Here is an 18008-nt window from a genome sequence, read left to right on the forward strand (position 1 = left end):
TCTCCTAGCGATATATACTCTAAATATATATATATATATATATATATATATATATATATATATATATATATATATATATATGGAAGCTGTTTTTTAGATAACTTTACATTTGTTGTAAGTATGTATGTAACTACAAAATTATGTCCACCTCAGTTGGCACCTTTATGCTAACTTGAACTTGTTTTTTTGTTTTTTTTTTACTATTTCAAACTTGGTTTTCGGCAAAATTTCAAACTTACCCCAAATATTGAATTGATATAGAAAATAAAAGGAGGTGACCAAGCCTTCACCTAATGACCATATGTTTTAATCATTCAGGTCAAAATGTATAACATTAAGATTCCAAATATACAATGTAGCTTCAGAATTATTTATTACTAATAAAAAAATAAATAATTCATTATATGTAGCTTTAGAATTCATACTTAGATTTTTAAAAATATCTACATTGATTGTCTAGGCTTTAGTTTTTGGCAGTTTAAAGGTAGTATACTTTATTACAATAGACATCCTAAGGGTAATAATATTATAAAAACAAGTATAATGCAAACTAATTGGATTTCAAAATTGAGGTGGGAGAGGACTGGTACCTGGAGGGTTGTAAGCAGAAGTGTATGTGTCATGGTGGTGGCAACATCGAGTGTAGTAACACTACATGTAAACCAGTCACCGAGAGCTGCCAGCTACACGAGGGAGAATACGAATGCAGACCCGTGGGTATGTCCAAGTATTACACACACAAACACACAAATACACATCCAACAAGTCCAAATTCTACTCAACTAAATTGATTCAATAGACTTTAATATTTCTTATTTAATTGTATCTTATAAAATGTGTTATTTACAGTATTTACTCTACATAAAGTATAACAGTTGCATACTAATGATGTTCACACTATGAGCCTACCAACTACTCAACGGGAATCCATAGAGGCTTCATATTAAGACTTAACTGATAGTGTTGGGAAGACTGACTCTTATTACTGATTTGTAATCTGTGACTGGGGTTGGTTGTTCTCCCTGTTCAGGCACTGGCATCTGCTCAGTGAGTGGCGATCCTCACTACAACACTTTTGATAAGGTGACTCATCACTACATGGGAGCCTGCTCCTACACCCTTACCAAAGTCTGCAATGTCTCCTCCGACCTGCCGTACTTCAGTGTGGACACGCAGAACGAGCACAGAGGAAGTAACAAGAGAGTGTCCTATGTCCGAGCCGTGGTTGTCAATGTGTACGGCGTGACAGTTATCTTTGGAAAAGGACGCACAGTCCAGGTGGGTCACATGACCTCACCCTGATCTCTGATCTTCACTGATGATTGAATAAAACTGAGGATAGTGACATAAAGCATATTAACCATATCTGTGACATATTGTGATTCCTAGGTTAATGGGACGGCGATGACCCCACCAGTCACCTCCATCAGAGGAGTCCACATTTATCTGAGTGGAAAGTTTGTGGTCCTGGAGACCGACTTTGGCCTCAAAGTCCGTTTTGATGGTAACCACCACGCTGATGTCACTGTGCCCAACTCCTACAGTGGCAAGCTCTGTGGCATGTGTGGTAAGGAAGAGGAGCTACATATTAAGAACACATTCAAATAAACAACAATAGGTTTCAGACTAACAGACATGTCATGGTTTGTTGTCTGAACAGGAAATTACAATGGAGATAAGAGAGATGACAACTTGAAACCAGACAATACACCAGCTGCTAACACCAATGAGTTGGGAGATAGTTGGCAGGTTCCAGATTCACGGCCAGAGTGAGTTACAAGTTCAAAACTCTGTATTCTGTTTCGTCCAAAAGCTGCTGTTTCCACTGTACTACAATAATAAGAGCAACAAGTCACACACTGATGGTCTAATGAATTGTCATCACCAGCTGCACCAATGGTGGAGGACAGGAGGATTGTGACAAAGACGTAGAGGAGGAAGCCAAGAAGCCCACAAACTGTGGCATGATTTCTGATCCTAACGGTAGTACGCACACACACACAGCCTAATTTTGACCTAACGCAAATTCTAATCCAATTCTTAGCTGCCAACCCCAAGGTTTGACAAACAAAGCCAATTTCCTTCATACTGTAAAACCATCAAATGTTTTCTTAGGCATCTTCAAGCCCTGCCATGCTGTGGTGCCACCGGGTCCTCACTTTGAAAGCTGTGTGTATGACATGTGTGCCAATGATGGTCAGACTGTAGCCTTGTGCCAGGCCATAGAGAGCTACGCTGACCTGTGTGCTGCTGCAGGAGTTCCCATTGACTGGAGAAAGAACAACACCTTCTGTCGTAAGTTTCTTTACCTCAGTACACTATTGGTTCCTGACATGCTCAGAGTTATTGACTGCACTCCAACAACTTTATAAATCTAAATATTATTTAATACTAATGCATAATTTTCTTGACACTTTTTGTTTTTAGTAGTCAGAATATTCATTTCAGATTAACTTTGATGAAAAAGACTGAACAGTTTTTAAACATTAGAGTCATTTATTAGTAAAAAAGGGAAACACTATTGAGGGGTGATTAAGTAGATCAAGTAGATGAAAGTTGTAAGTGTAGTCACTGCATAACAAGGACGATAAACAAATGTTTTTATTTTATATCCTTTTGTTACCCTCAAGCCATCAAGTGTCCCTCGGGCAGTGAGTACAACCACTGTGGCCCTGCTTGTCCTCAGCCCAGCTGCCAGAACCCTGCTGGCTCAGGAGGCTCCTGCAATGAGAAATGTGTGGAGGGATGTTTCTGCAAACCTGGCTTTGTTCTTAGTGGAGATAAATGTGTTCCTCTCAGTGAGTGTGGATGCACCGATGATGATGGAAACTACCGGCCGGTAAGTGCGCCTGTGCTCAACAGGAAAGTTTGACTTAAAACCAGAAAACAATGATTGTATTTTTAATGTTCTTTGTCTCTCTGCTGGAGCCATGTTTTATAAAGATCTATTTAAGAATATATATATATATATATATTCCAATAGACTGCCTAAAACCCCAACATCTGCGTATATTTTTTGTCTGTTAGCTTTTTTTGTATAAAGTTATATTAATTGTTTTTCACAAGCCAGCTACTGTGGGGAACCCAGTACTATAACGGTACACAGATCGCAGTAGTAGAAGTAGAAGTTTTTTTCAGATAAGAGTTCTATATCTTTTTAGTCAAACTAGCGGATTTATTTATTTTTATAGAGTTATAAAAACAAAGTTTGTTTGCAAAAAGAATCTCAGTCCTTAAATTATTTTTGATGATTTGGGTCAGCTGCCATGGAATACTATCACGATGCGAAATAATAATTTTGAAAATTATTTTTCAAAATATTTTTGATGGTTTGGGTCAGCCGCCGTGGAATACTATTACGATGCGACAAGAAAATGTTATGTTCAATATATTTGTTATTTGTATTAGAAAAATTGAAGTTTTTTTAAAAATATATATTTTTCAAGTTGTGTAATCTTTTTGTAGGAATGTGTTGACTTGAAGGCAGTTTTTTAACAAAATGGCGATGTACATATCACAAAAATCAATATATATATATATATATATACACTCTACATATGTGTTTGTATAGACAGGAGACACTTGGTTCACAAAAAGGGACTGCTCAGAGCGCTGTAGGTGTAACGGCAACAACACCACCACATGTGAGCCATGGCAGTGCAGCCCTGCACAGGAGTGTAAGGTGGTGGACGGAGTACTGGATTGTCACTCTACAGGTAAACTAGACTGAATTATAATTTGTGAATGAAAAACCTCAACAATGCTAATACATTAGCTGTGTGGCTATTTGACTTTAAGACAGAGAAAATTAAATTTGCCTTGTTAGTTGTTTTTCAGTTTGTTTGTTTGTAACTGGCATTCGAAAGCGCCTTAAGTTGTGCAAATGCAGCAGACATGAAAAAAAAAGCTTAAAAGCCTGTATCACAACACTTGATAATTTTTTGATCACCTCTTTATTTGCGACAAGCGAGTTGTAGCGAATGACGCAATGATCAGCATAATCAATCCTCCAGGCTAACTTTGGCCCATACCTCTTCTTTTTCAATCGATCCCAATAAAACATAGCAGCGATGCTGGTGCCTAGACATGTCCATTTTATTCTTTTACACCATCGTTCACAAACTTCTCTGGTTAACTTCAGGGAAATGACACATGGATAAACTCGTTGCTGATTTGATGACTAGGTGCAATGCTGCTTGAAAAGTTCTACATCTTTTGCATTGCATCACATGCTCATTTACTGTATTTGGTGTGTCCTTTGAACATGTTTACTCAATTATGGATTTTAAGAATACGATTCCTTTCTTAGGTAAAGGAGTGTGTCATGTGGCTGGAGATCCTCACTACTACACCTTTGATGGAGTCATGCACACATTCATGGGCACATGCACCTACACGCTTGTGCAGGTCTGGGTTTATGTTGACTTGCTTTTATTGTTATGTCGTTAATGATTTATTAAACACTAATAACCTTTTTTTTTTGCTGAATGGTTCAGGTGTGCAACACCACCCAGGTCACCACTTTTAAGATTGTAGGTAAAAATGAGGAGCGTGGCCAGTCTGAGGCCTCCTATCTGCGCTCTGTCAAAATCTACCTCCCTGGTGATATTGTTATCGAACTGCAGAAGAGCCGCAGAGTGTCGGTGAGAAAAGTTAGATTTTTCTTACAATTAATTCGAATTGTCCTGTTGTCAAGTATATAGGAGCTTTTTTATGTCTGTCATGCCTTAGGCAAATGGAAGGAGAGTGAAAACACCATATACTACCGATGTAGCTAAGGTCATAACCAGTGGAGCCTACAGTTTGGTGGACACTACCTTCGGCCTGCAGGTGAAGTTTGATGGAGTACATCACCTGGAGATAACTGTTCCTGGAGAATACTTCAACAAGGTACTGACGTTAAAAACTGCCTTGCCCTCAAAAACAAAACATCTCACTGTATAATGTTTTTAAACTTTGCTTTCTCTCTTTAGCTTTGTGGTATGTGTGGAAACTACAACAAGAACTCCTCTGATGATAACCTGATGCCCAACAAGATACCAGCCAAGGACGTGATAGAACTGGGCAACAGCTGGAAGTCGGAAGGAGACAGTGATCCAGGGTTTGTGTTTTAGAAAAATATCCATCCATTCATCCATCTAGCATCCATCCATTGATCATCTATGTATCCATGCATCACACCCACCCATTCATCTTCCCATCTGTCTATCCATACATACTGTACATCTAGTGATCCCTCTCGTGTTGCGGTAGTTACGTTATCGAAATTGCGAAGTAGAGGTGAGATGTTACATTATTTATGTATATATATTTACCCTTTACAAACCTCCCCACACTGTTATTAACAGTCAAACAACAACAACAGTGCCCTCCTTGTCCAACTTAGGTTATTGCCCTATAGTAATTAAATGCCCATATGCAGTGGAACCTCGAGATACAAGCACCTTGACATACAAGTTTTTTGACATACGAGCAAGCCACAGAGCAAATTTTTGCTTCAAGATACGAGTAAAGACTCGAAATATGAGCACGCTTACAGACGCCGATGTAGGTGGCCAAGCATTCGAAGCAGCCCACGCCGCCTCACTCGTTCACTTTACGTGTTCATCCACTTCCGTATGCATCTCCTGCGAGTCTTCCGTATTGTGTTTGCATTATCTACGTGATTTTCAATCTATTTTGTGCATTATTCTTCATAATAGTGATAAGTCCTAAGAAAGTGAGTGGTAAGAATGGTAGTGAGAAGAAGAAACGCATGATGATCATGGAAATAAAGCATGAAATTGTTGATAAATATGAGCGTTATGCCCGCTGAAGAGAGAATACATATCGAAAAAGGAGGAGACTCAGAGGAAGACCCAGGACCCGCTGGAGCGACTACGTTGCTCGGCTGGCCTGGGAACGCCTCCGGATCCCCCCAGAAGAGCTGCAGGAAGTGTCTGGGGGGAGGGAAGTCTGGGCGTCCCTGCTCCAACTGTTACCCCCGCTACCTGACCCCAGCTAAGTGGAAAAGTACGAGAGGAGAAGTTAATAAAAAAAAAAAACGTAATTAAGTTAATTCTACGTTTATGTAAGTTACGTAGTGTACGTGTAAGGTACGCTACGGAATCAAGTGTCTACGTACGGCCCAACTCTCTTCCTCCCTTCCTCCCTCCCTCCCTCCTCCTCCTCATTCATCCATCTATTTATCTATTTATTTATCCATCCATCCACCCATGTATCAATTTCTCCATCCATCTGTCCTCCCATGGATACATTTACTCAAGTATACTATGCATCCTCCCATCCTTTCAGCCATCTAGTTATCCATCCACATATCCGTCAATCCATCCATCAATCTATCCATCCATCCATTTACCCTTTCAATATTCCTCTATGATACATTCATCCATCCATAATATCAACCATCCATCCGTTTCCCCATACATCCATCCTCCCATTCATCTAACCGTCATTCCTTCACCACACACAGAATTATAAGCAATATGTCAGACAACGCTGTGGAATAAAATTCTTAGTCATACTTCCCCATCTTTGGCTCTCTCCTATCAAGCTGCCAGCCAGACACTCGTCCAGACATCCATCCCAACTGCACTGCAGAGGAGGAGAAGTTGTATGAGTCTCAGTGTGCAGCTATAATTCTTTCTGACAAGTTCAATCCCTGCCACACTCTGTTGCCCCCTGAAGCTTTCCTGGGTAACTGCATCTATGACATGTGCGAGTACAATGGAATGCAGGCAACCCTCTGCGACAATGTGGAGGCTTACGCTCAGGCGTGCCAGAGCGCAGGGGTCACCATCAAATGGAGAAATTCCACATTTTGTCGTAAGTTAAAAGAATAAAATCAAAACAGTACAATTAGAAGATCTCTGAACCAGATAGGTTCCTTTTATATCACCTGGTATCTCCATTGTCCTCCCTGCAGCCATGCCCTGCGCAGCCAACAGCCACTACTCTGACTGCACACCTCCATGCCCTCCAACTTGCTCGGACTTCTTCCCCACCACCTGCCATCTCCCACCTGCCACCTGTGTAGAGGGCTGCATGTGTAATGCTGGCTTTGTGCTCAGCGATGGCAACTGTATCCATATGGACCAGTGTGGTTGTGTAGACAAGGATGGAGAGTACCACGAAGTGAGTGATTTCAAATTCTTGTTATTTGAAGTAAAAATGTAGGAAGGTTTTTTAAGTACAAATCGCTTAAGTTATTTCAAATATGGCAGCAATTTCTTATTTATGAAAATTAATTTTCTTTTTATTAACAGTATTTCTATTCTTGCTTTTGTCTTTTATATGTAATTTCTATGGTTTGAGCTAATTTTAGTTATTTATTTATGGATGAACTTTGACTCGACTTGACTGTGACCATTTTTGTTATTGTATGAGAAACTGACTTTAGTCAGACACAAAACCACTCAGAGACAAATGTAAGGATTTAAACATCTCTAGGTGTTTCCAAATTATATAATTTATTTATATTATCATTATACTTCTGCCTTTTCCCTGCAACACCCACATTTCCTGAATAGATGGCATAGAAAATGATAAAAGCATGTTAGCCTTTATGCATGACTTTCACATGTCATTTATCCTAGTTCATGCGAAAGCTCCATCTACCTGCTTCTGACTCGGCCCTCTTGTTCAATTTTATTATAGTTATTAAATCCCCATATCCAGTGGAACCTCGACATACAAGTTTTTCGACATACGAGCAAGCCACAGAGCAAATTTTTTGCTTCAAGATACGAGTAAAGACTCGAAATATGAGCACGCTTACAGACGCCGATGTAGGTGGCCAAGCATTCGAAGCAGCCCACGCCGCCTCACTCGTTCACTTTACGTGTTCGTCCACTTTCGTATGCATCTCCTGCGAGTCTTCCGTATTGTGTTTGCATTATCTATGTGATTTTCTCTCTATTTTGTGCATTATTATTCATATACATTATTATATACTTCATTATACTTCCGCCTTTTCCCTGCAACACCCACATTTCCTGAATAGAGGGCATAGAAAAGGATAAAAGCATTTTAGCCTTTATGCATGAGTTTCACATGTCATTTATCTTAGTTCACGCGAACGCTCCATCCCGCGAGTCAAAAAGTTTGCCCACATCTGTTTTAGATGATGAAATCAAAGGACTGAAGAAGAAGTTGTGGTTTCATCAATTTAGGTCAGGGGTCACCAACTTGGTGCCCTTTTTAAATCAGTTACACTTGCAATGATGTTCAAGTGAGTGCAATTATGATGCTTAGAGGAATGTCTGCTACTGTATTTCCTAGAACTTCGTGGAGCAGGGTGATGGTTTTTTTGTTATTATATTATTGGAGAAGTGTGTGTTAAACAAGTAGCTCTTTGTATTCCTCAGTACCCTTGAACTAGCTTTCAGTTTCAAAAAGGTTGGTGACTCTGCTTTAGGTCTATCGTATCGACTCTGTTGACACCTCTGACTCTGATTCTCTTTCATTTACTTGTGACAACATATGTAGGTGGGAGATTCATGGCTGACAGACAAATGTGTTGAGTCATGCAAGTGTGAAAGAGGAGGCAAAATTAACTGTAAAGACCACAGCTGCCATGCAGAGTCGGTGTGCGACCTGGACAAATATGGGAACATCTACTGTAGACCTGCCAGTGAGTTGACCTCCCTGTGTAACATCATGACCAGTTCAGTTTCTCCCCTACAGATGTTTTGCCAATTATTTGCTGTATTTACCTTTTCAGAGTTTGACCGGTGTCAGATCTCTGGAGATCCTCATTACAGAACCTTTGATGCCTTCAGCCATCACTTTCAGGGACCGTATACATATGTTCTGACTCAGGGATACAACCTTCAATCCAATCAGCCTCCTCTGTTGGTTAGAGGGAAAAACATCAGGCGTGGAGGAAACAGGAAGATATCCTTCCTGGATGAAGTGTATACCGATGTTTATGGAGTTTATGTCCGCTTCAGACAGAAAAAGATAGTCTTGGTGAGTTTCGTGTCCGATGGATTATTTTGATAGCATTTCCCTGCAGTGCTAATAATGCATTGGTTATATTGTAGGTGAATGGAGAACTTGTTGCACCTCCGCTCAGTCCAGTTCCTGGCTTGACCATCACAATGAACTCCATGTATGTGCAGCTCACCACTGACTTTGGACTCACTGTACGCTATGATGGCAAAACGCGTGGAGGTAATTAAGAAAATTAAGAAGAGTGTGTAAGCCTTTAAAAAAAAAGAAAAAGATCTTGATATGTGAAACATTTGGAAGTCATTTTTTTGGTCAATTCATGGCTGTACTGTACTGTGTGTTATCAGAGATCATCCTGCCCAGCACCTACAGGCACTCCGTTAGAGGATTGTGTGGAAACTACGATGGTATCACCAGAAACGAGTACATGAAGCCAGATGGGACAGTGGTCAGAAATGTGAATGATTTTGGAGAAAGTTGGAGGGTCGGTGACCGTCAGGGTGATGGAGCCAGGATCTCCAATCTTCCATTCACCGTCCATGCTCACAGGTCAAGCCACGGCTGCACACACTACAACACTTACAAATATGTAGTCACTAAATGTATTCTGATTGGATGTATTTTCTCAAATTGGAAATATAATTTAATTTCATTGTACCGTATTTTCTGGACTATAAGTCGTACCGGAGTATAAGTCGCATCAGCCAGCTAGAGTACCCTCTAGAGGCTGTCAGTGTGAAAATAACGAACATGCAAATTTTTAGTGGTACAAGAGTAGCAGATACTTGCACACAAGCCTAGAGTGCCCTCTAGCAGCTGTGAAAATAACAAATCTCCAATGTTTCTAGCCTTGCTGTCCTTGCCCTCCCCTGTAATTATACCTACATTCAGAGTTCCAAACTTCAGACCAAAAAGAGAAAAGAGGAAGAATACTCTTTTCTCTTTTTCTCCTAACCAAACGCCCTCCTCTTCTTCTCTGTTTTTGACCAACAGTAGTCCAATTTCCATCAGTGCCCTGTAGGTCAACAGCACTGTTGGTGGTCGTTGTTAACACGGGCCTCGACCGATCCAGTATGGAAATCGCTTTAGTGATTTGCATATTTGATTTGGCTAAAAGTTTTACGCCAGATGCCCTTCCTGATGCAACCCTCACCATTTATCCGGGCTTGGGACCGGCACTATAAAACACTGATTCGTGTACCCTAGTGGCTGGTTTAACAAATGTGTGAAATTATATATTTTAATGTATAAGTCGCGAACCCAGCCAAAGGATCAATAAAAGTGTGACCTATAGTCCGGAAAATATGGTACCTTGTTTATCGTCCCAATATGCACATTAGTTTGTGTTTTACCAACAAGCCTGTGTACAACAAATAAATCCCTGTCACCGAACGCACAGCTTTTCTATGCTAGAACAAAGTGGATACCCATTTTGGACTAGGCTTTAATTTGACCCATAGGCAAGAGGATATTCTAAACAGTATGACATAAAAAAAAAATCCAATTTACCTCAGATTGTAGATGGTAGGGATGGCTCAATACCACTTTTTTGATGTCCGATACCAACACTGCATCTTGGACCTTCTTTTCTTTGCGCAGTTACCGTAATTTCAGGTCTATCAGCCGCTAGACAATGATACGGATCATTTTTGGATTTCTACGAACTAACGAAGTTTATACTGCTAGCGATCAATGACTTTTCTGATAGGTTACTGTGTGTTATGCTAGTGGCTGATAATAAAGACCCCAACTTTCCTGTTTCTGTTTACCTCTGCCGCAGACAGAGCTAATGTTAGCTTTGGCCCTGCAGCAGATCACTAAGTCTCCCCTGTGCATTCCAACTACGGTTGGGGCGCCAAAGCAGGACAGAGCTAATGTGTAAACAGCCGTGTTACAGGCACTGTTCAGAAAAAAATTTATTTAATTAAAAGTGAAAAAATGTAACTATGTAAATATCCCATGTTACAATGTGGACACCTGTCGATCTGTGACAGAAGAGTGTCAGCTAAGATGAAAGGAAAGGTTTACAGGACAGTGGTGATACCAGCCATGATGGTTTAGAGACACTAGCAATAGGAAGAAGATAGGAGGCAGAGCTGGAGGTGGCAGAGTTAAAGATGCTAAGATTTTCTTTAGGAGTGACAAGGATGGACAGGATCAGGAATGAGGTCATTAGAGGGACAACACAGACAGGAAGGTTTGGAGAAAACGCTAGAGAAGCCAGATTGAGATGGTTTGGACATGTGCGGAGGAGGGACAGTGGATACATTGGGAGAAGAATGTTAGAGATGGAGCTACCGGGGAGGAGGAAGAGAGGAAGGCCAAAGAGGAGATATAAGGATATAGTGAGGGAGGACATGCAGATAGTTGGAGTCAGAGTAGAAGATGCAGAGAACAGGGTGAAATGGAAAATGTTGATACGCTGTGGCAACCCCTGAAAAAGGGACAAGCCCAAAGGAAAAGATCTAGAAGACAATGTGGACACCTGCGGCTTATAGAGAAGTGCAGCCTATATATGTAGAATTCTTTTTTTCTTTTGAAATTTAGTGGGTGTAGTTTATAACCCAGTGTACTCATTATTCCGGAATTGAATGGTAGGTTGAAAATTTGGGTAAAGTATGGTATAGAATTGGTTATATCGTTGTTTTTTTCAATGTTCAACTCAATTCAGACCATTATCAGATTAATACCAATCTTGAGGATCAGATCAAGCCATCCCTGATACATAGTAGATCTTGTTCCTGCAAGGATAAGTCTTTCATTGAAATAAAAATTAGAAAACTATTTAGCGTGCTGTCCACTTTTCTGCTCTTTGGTCCACTCGTACCAGTTTAGATGATATTGTACCAACTGGCAGAAAAAAAATATCCAATAGGTAGGCCTCATTTTGCTCAGGTCTGTGTTTGACGTTTAAGCGGCAACTGAAACTAAACTTAAATTAATTATCTTTTTCTCTGTTTGTTCTGCAGGCGTGAGGTGGAGACTGACCTTGACTCAGGATTTGTGACATCAGACTGCTCTCAGTCCCAGCTTAACGATTACAGCAGCCTGTCACAGTGCGGTGCCATTTCTGATCCCAGTGGCGCCTTCTCTGCCTGCCATGCCACTCTCCCACCACAAACCTTCCAGGAGTGAGTAGCCTTCTCATAGAGGACTTTCTAGTTGAAAGACTTAAGGCAGACATGCAGTGTACGATATTTAGAAAAAAATGCTCAATTATAGGTAGTGATGCACCAAAATAAAAATTCTTGGCCAAAACCGAAAACCGAAAATGAGGAAACCATAGCCGAAAACCAAAAGAAATTATTATGCCAATTATTAGTACCATTCAATATATGGCTATGACTGTGAACTAAACCTCAATAAAATCAATAAACTGCAATTGCATAAATAAATAATAAATAAATAATTGTCAAAATAATTAATTGTCAAATGTCTAGCAGAGAAACAAAATCAACTGATTCAGAATTAGATTAGGAATTCAGAACAGTATAGTTTACCTGTTATTATTATTTTAAGGAACTCTATTTCAGGACGTCACAGAACATATCACAGTGGTGCCTGCCCCTCATCTGGCACACTGTGGTGTAAGCTTCACTGTCTCCAAGTGGATTCTCTGTGTCCATCACAGCTCGGATCATTTCTCGTGCGCGCTGCTTTAATCCCGCATGCAAGTAATGACCGTTATAACATGGATCAAGTACAGTAGCGACGAAGTGCAGAGGATCTGATAGATAGATCTCAGTGAAATGTGTGCTGACAGACTCTATGAGTGTACTTTTCGCCCACTCTTAAAATGTTTTGCAAGTCTTTCTCAGATGTATATCTGCGGTGTGGACGTGTTAAAATACATCATGTTAACATCATAACGTCCTGTTTCAGCTGTGTTGTTTCAGTGATAAAAGTTTTTCATCCGAAAATTCGTTGCATCCCTAATTATAGGTTACACTGTGTAGTTTTAGTCTAAATTAATCTGCTCAAAATGTATGTGTTTACATTTTTTGCCAACTGAAAGATTCTGGGCTCCTCAGTATCACGATTTGACAGTTTAAGTTACGGGTCTCAAACTTAAATAGGTTGTATAAATTAATTCAGAGCCACATCAGTGTCCAATGTTCAATATAAATAAAAAAAAACATTTTCGGAGAGGAAATTTATTTCATATAAATATTGTATTATAATACAGTGCAATAGCTAGTACATTTACTTCTTACTGTTCTTACTTTGTGACCTAACTCAACATAGGTCTGAACTCATACTGTACATTAGTACGTACTGTATGTCACTCACCTATGCTAACATTGTTATCTAGGACTCAAGGAGTATGACTTACACTTGGGAGCTATAATGAAGGGCACAAAAACAACACAAATAAAAAAAAGCAAAAGTAGCATAATCTCATGTATGACAAGGCTGTCTTTGGTGTATAGCGCCACATTACAAACTGGTAAAACTCGCTGACAAGTTCCTGTGCGAACTGGTTTAATGCCATATCTCGGAATGATGGAACATTAAGAAGACTCTCTTAATACAGTATATTAATGGTAGAAAACACAACCACGAAAGCTCGAAGACATCGTAAACCTAGGACACCCTGTACTGTATAATACTACAATGCAAAAAGCTAGTACATGTATTACTTCACTTTTATTTTTTAAATTACCAAAAGTGTACAATTTTATTATTATTGACATCTATTATAGTTGCAGGCCAGACGTGGGTGGTCTGCAGGCCGGAAGTGGGCCACTGGCAGTGGTAGTTTGAGAGCACTGGTTCAAGTCATTAAGATTTCTTAGAGAGTTCAACTTTATAAATAACAAACTAACAAAACGTCTTTGTTTAGCTGTAATTTGAAAGCAAAAAAATTGCATAATCTATTTATTCGAAGCAAACCAAGTCCAGGCAGTTATGAGATTTTCATTCTGTGTTTTTTTTTTGTTGTTGTTGTTTGTTTTATTTTCAGTGACTGTGTGTATGACCTGTGTGCTGAAAGTGGAAACACACTGCTGCGCTGTATCAGTCTCGAAGCTTATGCTGTAGCCTGTCAAGAAGCTGGAGTCAAACTGGGAGCCTGGAGGCAGGGCTTGAACTGTGGTACGTGTGACATGTCTTTTTGTGTCAGTGCAGCCAGCCTTTGCCTTAACTATCTAGGGCTGTGTATTGTTATGACGCCCTTAGGAAGATTCTTTAGGTCACAATTTGATTCAACGTTAAACGAAAGCATTCGATATTGATTCATATCAAGCATTACTGCATTTATTTTTACTATCAAAAGTCATCAAGCGGGCCAGATTGAACCTCCTAGTGGGCCTAAATGGAATGAACTTAATGTTACACCACAGGAAAATATTATACTTGCAATACCAAATTCCTGCAATACAGTGCAAGTCGTAAGCAATTTACAGATACAAGCTACTCGAAATACACGTACATGAGTAAGTCACAAGTCTGCAACTAATGCAAACTCTTCCTCGGTATACAAGGAAACATTGAGTTACGAGTGCTCAACCGAGCTCCATTTTTCCACTCAACATTCTGTCCACTGTCTCGCTCACTGTCTCTCGCTGGGTTGTTTTACCTATTTTTATAACAATTATATAACATTTGTTCTTATTTTATTCTCATTATTTTATACTATCAATATATTATCATAGATAAAACATATCTATGTTTTTGATGTCTAGATGGGGGAAATTTAATTAAATAAGTAAGTATATTTCTGCGGGGCTGGAACAAATGAATTGGCTTTTATTTTTAATGGGGAAAATGCGGTCGAGACATTAGCGGATTGACACACAAGTGCTGTTAAGGAACCATCTATACTCGTATCTCGAGACCCCACTGTATAACTAATTTCAACATTGCTCTTTCTACCTGCACTGCTGCATCAAATTACATAACTGGCTTCTGGAAGAGGACAGTGACAGCATGTTGTCTGGTTAGCAACAGTCATATATATATATATATATATAAGTCAGACTAAACCGCTGTCTACTAAGTGAACTCGCTGATCACCCGTATTAAGTTATAGTAAACTAATGACATACAGTAGTTCATATCTATATACTTTATATGTTTGTCTGTCTCTTTTAGCCCTCAACTGTGATGTCAACAGCACCTATTCAACGTGCATGTCTCCGTGTCCTGCCTCCTGTGCTGACCTGGCAGCACCCTCAGAGTGTGAAGTCACATCCTGCATGGAGGGATGCCAGTGTGTCCCTGGCTTTGTCATGAGCAAAGGTTCATGTGTGGCGTACTCCGAGTGCGGCTGCACCTTCCTCAACAGATACTACACTGTGAGAGGCCTACCTTGACTTCTAATTGCCATTGTGTTCCGATGATAGTGATTCTGACGTCGACGTCGAACTCACATTCCCCCTCCTTGTCTCCTGTGTCCTTGTGTCTTTCAGCTTAACGAGAAGTTTGTGACTGAAGACTGTTCTCAGAGCTGTGAATGCACCAGCACGGGCGCCGTGTGTGAGCCCAAGAGCTGCCAAAGTGGACACGTGTGCGCCATCTATGACCTCAAAAGGGACTGCTACAGAGGTGTGTGTGTGTCTGTGTGTGTATGTCATACACCCTAGGATCTACATTACGTTCCATGGTTCATGGCCATAGTGAGATGTCACATGTCACATCATGTGAAAATAAGTGTCTATGTTCGTAAAGAACCGTTACATTGTTTTTTTTCTTTCCAGGAAAAAACAACAGTTTAAACTATACTATACTATACTATACTGCACTATACTGCACTATGCTATACTATACTACACTACACTATACTACACTGCACTATAGTATACTACACTATACTATACTACACTATACTTCTACACTATACTACACCATACTACACTACGCTACACTAAACTTAACTTAACTATACCACACTACTATGTATAACTATCGCATTATATATAGCTATATATTATAATATAAATGTATATAACTATATATATATATAAAATGAAATTAAAACTTCTGAAGTTGCAGTGTTTTCAAAGGTCAAATAAGAAATAAGCATAAGAAAACAAGTTGATATTCAGTTTGAATCAACAGAAAGCCAATGTTTCAACTTCATTAATCAATATTAGTGAAAATGTTCTTACCACATATAGAAATGCCGACCTATGATAAATTTGGAGTGGGCTTATGATTGTTCTTCATGCCCACATGCATGATGTCTACAAGTTTTATTTAGCCATTTCATATTTTTTTATTATTATATATTTTCTTATTATAATATTTATATANAGTATCGTAAAGTGTTAAAATGTGTCGAAACATAACGAAGAACATATTGGTACCAGGATTGACAACACTACTCAATATACTATATATATATATATATATATATAATATACATAATATAAATCCTCCCTTTCAACACTGCATTAATTGTGTTTACAAATCAGGAAATACTGCACACATCATTCGCAGCAGGTGATAAGCGGACTGGTTTTGAGAAATGTGAATGAAAGATGTAAATACATGAACAGCAGCTGCCGTAAAGCAATTTGAAAGGATCAACAGGGTTATATTTGAGTGAGACGTTTGTGATTTTTTTTGTGTGTGTGTGTGTGTGTGTGTCGCGTTGCAGCGAGTCCGTGCCTCACCGCTCCTTGTCTAAACGGAGGAATCTGCACAGAGGGCAGCAACAGCACCTACAGCTGTCAGTGTACAGAGGGCTTCGAGGGCGACCACTGTGAGGTGGAGAAGGATGTGACTGTAGGCGGAGGACTGGGTACGACCTGCTCACACACCACACTGTACACACCGACGGCGTTTGCCATTCTACACTAACAGGAATAAACCATAGTGATAAATGACAAAAATCTATTTTTACATGCAAATATATGAAGTCCCTGTACAATCAACTCGCGTTCATACTTAAAAAACGATACAGCGCTGTAGAAAATTGATAAATGAAATATCACATGATTTCAGTGTATTGACATTTTCTTACATCCCTAATTGCTTATATGTTACAGAAACCAAGTGGATCATATTGATTGCAGTCCTGGTCTCAGCTACCGTCATCATCATTGTGATCACTGTCACTTGTGTTTGTGTGCGCAAAGCCAAGTGAGTTTCAATCGCACACACCCGTGTATGTTTTAGCTGCTGCTGCCTGCTGCTGCCTCGGTTGTTGGTGCTATAGCTAATGCTACTGCATTCTACATCTTTTGCAATATTTGAATGAATTTATTATTATTATTTTCGATCTATTTTATTTCATTTGTGCCTGATATATAATGCTGGTGAAATTTTTTTTTGCAGACACGTGACCATTTATGAAAAACACAATTTTATTTCATTCCAGGTCACAGATTTATGTAATTCAGAAGCAGCTCAAGAATCAACACCACAAAGAGTAGGGTTTGATGCACTTACTGCATTTTATCCTACATATTCTACTCAGATATCTTTCCTTTGATTTTTTTTCCTGCTTATGCAATGTCTAGTTTATGGCAATTCAATAATAATCACCATCTGGAAAACATGAAAGTCATTCATCTGCTGGTTCTTCTGTCTCTACAGGAAAGCCATGTACCAGGACAGCAAAATTAGAATGACGTCAACAAGTAAGGACAATCACCATATGGTTCATCCATTTTTGTCTTACGTTGTCCACTCAATTCACTCAATTAATTTAGCTGCGTAAATGCATTCAATAATAATAATAATAATAATAATACATTTTATTTATAAGCGCCTTTCAAGTCACTCAAGGACACTGTACATAAAAATAAAATAAAAACAGATCATTATAAAACAGGGCATAGAAACACGTTTAAAATCAATGATGAACAGAAGCAAGGAGGAGGGAGGTTAGAGGGAGTATGCTGTCCGGAACAGGTGTGTTTTGAGTTGAGATTTGAAGGTGGGGAGACAGTCACAGTTACGGAGATCGGGTGGTAAGGTGTTCCAGAGATGGGGAGCAGAGCAGAGCAGAGCAGAGCAGGTGGGACAGAGAGGTGGATGGAGGAGGAGGATCTGAGGGACCGAGTGGGGGTTAAGACGTGGAGGAGGTCAGATAGGTGGGGGGGGGGGGC

The 18008-nt window shown here is 39.6% G+C and overlaps 1 protein-coding gene across 1 annotated transcript in view; it reads left to right on the top strand.

The window, feature by feature from the left end:
• zanl (zonadhesin, like) overlaps positions 1–18008 on the top strand; it is a 36298-nt gene that overhangs the window by 13751 nt on the left and 4539 nt on the right. Inside the window, exons 14-39 of the mRNA XM_008319414.2 lie at positions 573–717; positions 1031–1278; positions 1390–1567; positions 1661–1769; positions 1889–1983; positions 2116–2295; positions 2631–2839; positions 3572–3716; positions 4310–4407; positions 4497–4643; positions 4732–4890; positions 4974–5101; positions 6554–6825; positions 6926–7134; positions 8488–8632; positions 8723–8970; positions 9045–9174; positions 9300–9501; positions 11922–12083; positions 13916–14046; positions 15046–15248; positions 15363–15498; positions 16553–16696; positions 16944–17037; positions 17276–17326; positions 17494–17537. Of these exons, the coding sequence (XP_008317636.1) occupies positions 573–717; positions 1031–1278; positions 1390–1567; positions 1661–1769; positions 1889–1983; positions 2116–2295; positions 2631–2839; positions 3572–3716; positions 4310–4407; positions 4497–4643; positions 4732–4890; positions 4974–5101; positions 6554–6825; positions 6926–7134; positions 8488–8632; positions 8723–8970; positions 9045–9174; positions 9300–9501; positions 11922–12083; positions 13916–14046; positions 15046–15248; positions 15363–15498; positions 16553–16696; positions 16944–17037; positions 17276–17326; positions 17494–17537 (4012 nt within the window). The remainder of the gene's footprint in view (positions 1–572; positions 718–1030; positions 1279–1389; positions 1568–1660; positions 1770–1888; positions 1984–2115; positions 2296–2630; positions 2840–3571; positions 3717–4309; positions 4408–4496; positions 4644–4731; positions 4891–4973; positions 5102–6553; positions 6826–6925; positions 7135–8487; positions 8633–8722; positions 8971–9044; positions 9175–9299; positions 9502–11921; positions 12084–13915; positions 14047–15045; positions 15249–15362; positions 15499–16552; positions 16697–16943; positions 17038–17275; positions 17327–17493; positions 17538–18008) is intronic.

The sequence above is a fragment of the Cynoglossus semilaevis genome, chromosome 1, assembly GCF_000523025.1.
Source record: "Cynoglossus semilaevis isolate Cse_v1.0 chromosome 1, Cse_v1.0, whole genome shotgun sequence".
Taxonomy (NCBI): Eukaryota; Metazoa; Chordata; class Actinopteri; order Pleuronectiformes; family Cynoglossidae; genus Cynoglossus; species Cynoglossus semilaevis.